General features: G+C 43.5%; 1 protein-coding gene and 1 long non-coding RNA gene across 2 annotated transcripts in view; one reads left to right on the forward strand and one right to left on the reverse strand.

Annotated features, from left to right (window-relative positions):
• The window catches only part of LOC124471509 (filamin-B), a 51,565-nt gene extending 46,786 nt beyond the window's left edge, over window positions 1-4,779 (reverse strand). Inside the window, exon 1 of the mRNA XM_047026023.1 lies at window positions 4,354-4,779. Within this exon, the coding sequence (XP_046881979.1) occupies window positions 4,354-4,645 (292 nt within the window). The 5' untranslated portion in view covers window positions 4,646-4,779. The remainder of the gene's footprint in view (window positions 1-4,353) is intronic.
• On the forward strand, window positions 3,287-8,507 carry LOC124471642. The gene is made up of 2 exons (XR_006956550.1): window positions 3,287-3,861; window positions 5,871-8,507. It is a non-coding gene; the product is annotated as an uncharacterized LOC124471642 (long non-coding RNA).
• The last annotated feature ends 702 nt before the right edge of the window (window positions 8,508-9,209 follow it).

Genomic DNA, 9,209 nt, shown 5'->3' on the forward strand with positions numbered 1-9,209 from the left:
TATTCAAGCATATTTTCATTGTCCGTTGATATCGAACGCCCGCACCCTTTAGTCAAACTGAGGTGAGTGACAGCTTCCGATAAGAACATTCTAGAATTCCACTATTTCTCTCTATCAGTGTGAGCCCACATCCGAGACTAGCCCTTTTCAGACTGTTACGCAACAAGTGATAAAGGTTTTAGATGAATGGCTGGCAAGGCAGACCAAGAAACCTTGGTTTATAATATTAATGGCAGAATGAAGAAAGAGGCGAAAAACGTATACGAACTTAACCGACTCCATAGACCCTCAGGATTTGCCTTCACAAAAGCTTCTAACGGATGTACAACATGACATGGCCGGATAACAGCGTTTGAGCATGACTCTCGGGAACAAAGCCGGGATCCGTGCCTGAAGCAGAGCTCAATGCAGCAGAGTTATCCTTCACGCTCACCCGGTGTCAACCACACAAAAGGTAGAGAGCTCTGTAGGAGGGGCGAGGCCAACTGGCTACCCATTAATCAACCCTGGAGCGGCCTGGCGAGCCACTCCTCAGTCAGATAAGAGAATCCTTCAGGAGACAGGGAGGCCGGCCGGTCTGGGCCCAGAGCAGGGGGGAGCGGGGGGGAGGGACTAACGCATGTCTACATCATGGGGACAGTCTCAGGCCTCTGTCCAGCAGTGTTTGTATTGCACAAGAGTATGGCATCTTACAGAGGGGTGTCACCCTGCCTCTGACACAATGTCACTTTGTTTTGATCTGCTCTGGAGGAGTGTGTGTGTGTGTATCCACTGTGTAAACAACAACTTGCCAAATAGAGAGAGTGATGTTACTGTTCAACCCGTTTGGTCATGTTTGGAACTCAGTAATAGATCAGTTGGATCATGGCTGCTCCAGAGCCTATAGGAGGTAAAGCCTCAGGCCTTGCCTGCCTCTGCAGTAGGAGACGTTCCAGCTTGACACAGGGCTCAACTGGCATTTCAGCATGTCGGTATCAGAGCCCAACACCAATCAACAACAAAGAAGAGTCAAGACTCGAGGGTAAGAGTCAAGGTTTTTAACGAGGTGCACGTCTGATAGAAGCGGGTGAGCTAATACGGTAGGCCGTTTTCTGGTTGTGCAATCAGGCGACGTGATAACACTGTCAGGATGGTTTTCCCATTGGGAAAGTGTTGACTTTTACAGCTCTGCTCATGGGAACTTTTCAGTTAAATATAATTGGTGATGAATTTCACCCAGAGGCTTACGATTGGAGAGGGACTCTGGTTCAGGCCCCTAAAACCCACCCCTGGCACTCCACTCGTGTGTGACTAAGACTAACAAACGGCAGAACTCGAAGAGATCTGAGACATTCAGCAACATGAAAGAAAGGAAAAAATTCAACACCAATTAAAAATCGATCTGAACGCGTTATGGTGGATTACATGAAAGTGTACACTAACGAAGATAAGGGACGTTTTTATGTGGATGGCTTCAGGAAGCCAAGAGACTGTTGTGCCACGCAACACAACACTTGTGTAGCAATATGCTGTGGTGCATGGCGAGGTGGCTTGTGGCCACAGTGGAGATTAAAGACAGCATCAGCAGATTCCATAAGCATGACCACGCTTTCTACACGGCCTGGTGTGTTTGTTTTATGTTTGTGGGGAGGGAGGGACTTTAAACAGCCTTGTCTTGTAACCAGACGTAGCTTTAGCTGACTGACCATTATTGAACTGAGATCATAGCATCATAAGGCCAGTGTCAGTCTTGCGCTTCGTGGGTGGCTGTATGTGTCTACCACTGTTTAAATATCGTTACACTGGGAGGACAAGTTAAACATTTTGACAACCTTTCTAGGTTTTTTAGTTTGTTTTTTAAACAAAAGAACACAGCTGCACAAGGCTGGTACTGGAGAGGCCATTTCACTTCTTCCAGCACACTCAGGAATAATCTGTCCAACTGAAAAATGAGGCCCTGAGCTCAAACGTCACTGAGCCCTCGGTTAGCACTTGTCTCTGATTCAGGTCCTTATGAGCAGGGAGGCAGAAAACCAACATCAAGAGAGCCACGAGGGCTATTCTTAGGTATGCACAGACCACATTATTATCCACCCCATATTTATAAAGATCGATATGTCAGTGGAAAGGCTTTTCAACTTTTCTGCAAGGATTTTGAAGTACAACATGACTTTGTAATACAAAGACTGCAAAGGCCCCCACAGTCATTTCAAGGATAAGCAACACTAAGATCAATAAGGGTTCTGGTCTGTGATAATTGCCTTTCAGATCAAATTTCCCTCAAACTAAAACGAGTTGTCCTTCATAAAAATAAAATAAACAAGCAAAACCCAAAGATTGGAAATGTTTATTGTTATTGATTGTTTACTGTTCAAAATGACTGTTTTTCCGAGAGTATCTATCTTTATCTTTGAGGGAAGATTAACCTAACACATGGCCCTGTCTCTGAGCAGGAAGGATGTGTTTCACAGGAAGTACCTGTGTAAATCCTCCGTCATTGAAGCCATCCACTCACTTCCTGTGCAAACAGGCCTAATGGGCATATTGAAGGACAGTTGACGAAAGCAGGCCGTCACTGATTGGTTTAGCCAGCAGTGATACGAAGGACTCACATGGACTTGATTCAACCGTTGCCACAGAACATAGCCAGCCCAGATGGCCCTGTCATAGCCTGAATCTAAACCCTTTCATTCACGTGTACTGTTGGTGGAACATTGTGAAACTGGCTGCTATCGTTTCATTATCCACCTCTCATCAATCAATTCCAACTGGTCTGAGTCACCACACACATCCTGTAGAGGCAAGATGGGATTGGCTACCAGTCCAATAATGACTAAATCTGTGAGGTCAGCCACACATACAAAACAACCGCTTAGAGATATAGTCCCCATTAGTGACACAAGACTTATTTATGGCTGTTCATTTCAGACAAACAGTACTTTAGGCTACAATTCGTAATCAACAGTGGCTATTCATCACCAGCTGCACAGAGACACAGCTTAGGTTCTCTTATTGTCCAAATAAAAGGCTTACAAAAAAGAATTTGGCAGTAAGTTACTGAGCTTTGAAGTTCTAATGTTAACCCCCCCCATTCCTCTTACCACTCCCCTGCCCAAAAGCACCTGGCTTCCAAACTACACCAGTGTCAGGTGATGTCACTTATCAGACATGAGTTTCCAGAATTGACGGTTTGTTGGCTGTTGCATGTTCTGAATAATATCACTTAATTACATCCAGAGGGTTGATAAAATGGCAACATTTAAGAATGAGAGAGAAAGGAAGAGAGGTGAGAATAAATGAATGGGGGGGGGGGGGGGGGGGGCTGCTTATGAAGGGATTGAACAAAGAGGGGGTGGAACAAGGGGAAAAACAGAAGGATGAATAACAGGGCCCGCCACACCTCACATAACTCTGTTCCTACTGATCAATTCAAAATGCCAATGATCTGTGGACTATACATTACATACCCAGAAGCAACGCAACCGACTACAACCAAAACTCAGTGTCTACGTTGTTTCACGCATTCATGTGATATGATCCCAAACGCTACATATATCAACACGCCCTTAGAATATGTGATTGCAAAAATTCTCAAAACGCCTTTGTTTTCTCGTTACATAAACATTTACCATTGCAACACAGTACGCCACCTTTTGCAGTGTAACGTTACAAGTCAAAACAAGCAGTAGGCGAGGCAAGTAAACGCCATTCCAATAGACACTATAATTTATAAAAAAAAATACAAAATGCCACCGCTGGTCCGGAAGAGTCGACACAAACTTTATCCAAGCTTGAAATCTCTCAAACAGCTTCTTTCCCAATCAAGAGAGAGAGAACTTTTATCCATTTCTCATCTATGATGTTGATGTAGCGTACTGCAAGGTACTATACTTTTTTATCTATAAAACAAGGCTGTAGCTACAACACTTCTATATCGAAAATCCATAATTCAGATTGTTGCATTGTCGTTGTTAATGATGTTATGCCTTGAGACGTTTGTGGTTTGGCAGATCAAATGGTAAAATACTTTACTACAATGAGGGTAAGAGGTTTAAATCCTACACAACCTATTCATCGGTGGGTACATGTTTGAAGTAAACGGACACAGCTAAGCGCTGTAACAGGTGTAATATCAGTGTGCTGGAAAACTGTGCGTAGAAGTTAGAGGCTGCGGTCGTTTTGAACTTTGAGGAATTTTCGACTGAAACTCACCACATGACCACAGATCAGTGCATCTTATCGCCACACCTGTATTAACTCGCTCAAAAATAAGATAAGCACAATTGCAGCTCAAATATTAGGCTATTTAGAAATTAGAATTTTGTACCAGGTGGAGCCAAAGCATGTGATCACTGGAGTCGTTGACAAACGTACCTATGGAGACCAGGCGAATATTCTCTCTGTCCAGAAACTCGAGAGCCACGGACACGTTCTCCAACTTCATCTGCCTAAAGGTGGGTCTTGCATGGTACTTTCTGTACATCTTCTTCTGGCTGAGGACCTCCAGTAGGGCGATAAGCCTCAGCCCATCGCTCAGGTCCAGTTGCAGGTCCGCTATCCGCTTGTTCACGCACTTCAGGTGTTCATTGCACCAGCGCGTGAAAGTGTTTTGCTGAATTTTCTTCCATGGTGCGTCGTCAGCAAGGTCTTTCTCTGTAGACGGCATTTTGCTTTTAGAAACTTTCAAATGATTCCAGTGCCTGTCTCTACCGTTGGCTTGTTGAAGTTCGTCTGAATTACTCTGTGCCCCGCAGTCCGGAGTCTTTCAGACCTCTATAGTTTTGCGCCTGCGCATTTCCCGCAAATGACGCCACTTTCACTGATCCGCGCCCCAGTGAGATATCAGCCACACCTGTTTAATCATGATGCAGCCTTGTAGTTCAAATAGATCTAGTTCAATTGGCGGCTTCGATCGAAACATTTAATACTTAACTGTGAATTATTACCCTATTCTGATGAGACATAAGAATAGAACAAATATACTAAAATATAACAACATTTAAAAAACATGAACATTTGTAGATTAAACAGAAAACAAACAAGGTGACTGAATAATGTTTTGCCCAGCCTTGATGCAATATTGGTACAATGATGTGCTTGGACTGTAGTACTTAACATTTCTTGACATGTCCTAACATTTTTGACTTGCACCACCAGTGTTGACTGTAGCTTTACATTTCACCATTGCTTAATCTTTTTGATGTATTATAGTTTTGTCTGTTGTCCTGTCATGTTTGTGCAACAGTGGAGCTGGGACATGATCCCAGTGGTGTGATTCACAGGGCTGAAGCAGTGTTGCCTCACAGCTTCTCGAGAAGGGTGGGGTAGTGCAGGAGACGAAAACCACGCCTGTGGCTAAATGTTCATTTATTCAGCTTTTTATCCGTTTTTGAACGTTTGGGCCGTGTGACATCACAACGTTGCTCATGTTACTTCACGCATACAAACAGCTGAAAGCTTGTCGTTGAACTTCATTACGTTCAGGCTCGCGTTGACGCCATCCATTTTTCCTGCTTCAGAAATGCCCTTGTCTGCCTTGTGTATGACACTGTGCACTTATCTTCCTTCATACACGTTCAGTGACGCATTATTTGGCTTTGTTCGCACTCTAACCCAGCACTCCAGAGAGATGTGGTCATCTCGTCCCACCTCATTGACCAGGAGGTCTGTCTCACCCTCTGAGCATCTGCCCTGGAGTCCATGCTCTCACGCTGTCTGCCTGCCTGTCTGTCTGTCCTCTTGCCCATCTATCTGCCACACATACAAAACAACCACTTGGCAAAGCCAGCAGTTCATCCCCCCATGTCCTCTCTATTCACACGTTCCACGTGCCTGCCTGACTTTCTCACTGTCTAAGTACCATGTCTGTTCTTTCTCATCCCTTCTTTAAGGTGTCTGGATCTATCTGTCTGGTGGATCTCTCTCTGACTCATGTCAGGACATTGTCACTGTCTGCAGGACGGCCTAATGACAGACCTGTTAGCGGTGTCATGACGACAGCCTCATCTTCAGACGACGTGACACCAACCTCAGTCCTTACCTGTCTCTATGCCACAGCCCACAATAGTGGAACATAACATGTGTCACTCCAGGTGGAATGTGTCTTTGTACAGCATGCATAGTGACTTCTTAACAGTTGCTCATGGCAACGCTGTTGGGGGTTTTCAGTGCCAAGGATTTGCCAGCACCAGCTGTTGACAGGTGCTCCGTGAGGTCAGAGACATGTGTGGCTGCCTGAGGGTGGAGGAACTTCCTGTCTGAAGTGGTGGTGAATCAGCTTAGTCAGGATTGGCTAATGTTCTCTGTCATCACAGGAATGTCATTACTGCATGACTCACCTGTCTGGTCCGCCCCCCCCCCCCATCCCATCCCTCAGGGACACTATTCTGATAACCTGGGAATCCAGACGGATGCTTTTATGTACACTAATTATTGAAACCAAATGACGTGAATAAATAAAAGACAGTGGCGATGAATCCAATCTATTGTTTGTCACTGCCATCTTGTGGTTGCAGGGAAACTTGAGATCTTAGTGACATGTTTGCTTGAAGTGTGCTTGTGTGTCATAGATGACGTTGGAGACATCTTTCATCTCGTCGTTCCCGCCTCATCTAGTGTGACTCACTCCACTTGTGTGTCTCCCTCTGTGTTAACTGCTTACGATGCAGATGTGACTTTAACTCCAGAGGGGGTCATTCAAGGGCGTAGGAGCATCAGCAGATTGCAACATTGAGAATTGACCCACCACTGTAGAAGACATATAGAGCTGACTTAATGGATAAATCAAATAAACAAGCCTTGCACAGGAGAGTAAAGTATTTTTATTAAAATCATGCACATCACAGGTGTTAGTGCAAATATTTGTTTTTATCTGTACTCCGGATATTCTAGTGTAACTTTATCTTTTCTTTACAAAATAGAATTTCAACAATTATTTACTTAAAAAAAAGTAATTCTGAAGTTAATATTCTGAACAATATTTGCAAACAAAACTATTTACATACGGTCTAATGTGCCACTGGGTTGGTTAGTGATTGTAATGGATGGTTTGAAAATCATATTTTTTTTCAGGAGGAGAAAAAGAAAAACCTGACTTGATGACAAATATTTCCTGGACATTTTTTTTGAGGACACTGTTTTACATATGTATAATCCAATACAAACAGTCAACAATTGTATAGATAATACAGATACACTTACCCTCCCAACAAATTACCCTAACACACTACACGCTACTGTACTCCAAGTTCAATGACATTTAAGTTGTTTGTAAGTTTACATTTTCTAATAAAACTGCTGAAAATTCACACTGAAATAAATGCCCCTGTCAGTAACATCATTCTTTTGCCGGTCAGCCCCATATGAAAGGTGAATAAAAACCAACATTTTGTTTTCAAACTTTTTTTTAGGAACAGTTCAATCACAGATCTCAAAATACAAAACTGAGTGACTGAAAAAAAATCCAATAATTATAAACAGGGCTACATAGGAATCTTAAGATGCTACAGTATGTAGGGGTTTAAGAGAACTCAAACTGAATTGCCTAATTTCATTCAAGAATACAATGGAAGCACGATTAAACAAAAGATCAATCGGATTGTGATCTAAACTTACAAGGAGCACATCCTCATCTAGTTGTGACAACAAATTTGCATGTTCAACCCAAGTGTGTAAAATGAGGTTGAGGGTAGTTTCTAGAAGCTCACAGTCACACTGTTCAGAATACAGAAGCCAGCAGCACGTTGGATGATGTGATCCATGTCACTGTTAATCAACTTTTTATTTTTTATATAGAATGTATATTTACACAGACGCACATTCAGACATACATTACATATATACAAACATATACTGTTTGTTAGAGAACTGCAATTCCCCCACATTGGTGCAGTACCATGACTTCAAAACATCTGATTTCCAAAAAACGTGAAAAGGGACTTCTTAAATGTCCTTCCTATGGAGTGTAGAATCATGTGGCAGTTATTTGGAACGTAGATAAGAGGTTCCCAATGTTCTGCTGTTCCAAGGGACTTGGACCTGTGCCTTTTCACTTCAACTCCCAGCATCTTCCTGGTCACTTGGTGTTTCCTCATTTCCCCCCCCCCCCATTGCAGTCTTTGTGCAATGCAAATGAAAACTGGGACCAGAAAGATGCCAGCTTGGTGCTCTAAGTTGGCATTGGACAAGAGACATTTGAATGACACAGTGGAATACGATGGATAGCTTCTTTGCTCCGTGACTCGGAGCATTTTATTTACAGCGCAGCACACAGAGGGATGAACCCATATACCAGACAGATCCATGTGAAAAGTCTCTCAAGTTACATACAGCCCTATTCCATTCACTTCAGTTCTTCAATCTTATTACAAAACATAAACCTTTCATTCTCACCCCCCCACCGGACCTGCTGCATCGACCATATCTGTGCTCTGATGGATCCTATCACAACTCGATGCCAAACCAACCGGTCACAGACATTTCCAAAGCATTCACGTCCAAATTTGAGACCCGTCAACTATCCCTGGACACATCAGTGAAGATCTTCAAAAGACTTCGACAGGATTATTCAAGATGGTCGTCCCTCAGCCTTGCCCTCTGATTAGATAGGTGGTGCATAAACCATCTTTGCTTACACCCATCCAATCCTTGCAGATGAGCTAGGTGTCTAGGAAATAGGGGCTTAATGGGTTGTGTCTGGACAGGACCTCAGACTGACACTGGGGCCTGAACTACGGCAGCAGTTTAGTCCCAGAGCCTTTGGTGTGTAGTGGTCAGTGCTACAGAAGTGTATTAGCGTGTGTGTGTGTGTGTGTGTACTAGTACAGTTACCCAATTAGACAGCGTCCCATTTCTCCAAGACTAGTGTGTCTGTTCACTACCCCAAGTCTTGTCTGTTGGGGAGTTATAGGGAGGTGGTATAGACATAGTATAGGCTCACGTCTTGCGTACGCCCACACCAACCCAATGCCTTTGAAATGTTTAGGTCCTGTCAGAGTGACTTGGACCATGGACAATCGAGGCAGAGCACGCTTTGGGGCCAAGTTCTAGTACATTGGGAGAATTGGGACGCATCTATAACAGGCTAGCCAGACTGGAGCATAGACATCAGGTTCAACACAAACTTGAAAACTGAAGACATTTTTTGATTTGTTCCCATAGTCTTGGGTCAGCTTGCTACTTGAATCCACTGCCACAATATTTGTCTCTTAACTTCTAACATCTCGTTCACC

Source organism: Hypomesus transpacificus, chromosome 9 (assembly GCF_021917145.1).
Source record: "Hypomesus transpacificus isolate Combined female chromosome 9, fHypTra1, whole genome shotgun sequence".
Lineage (NCBI taxonomy): Eukaryota > Metazoa > Chordata > Actinopteri > Osmeriformes > Osmeridae > Hypomesus > Hypomesus transpacificus.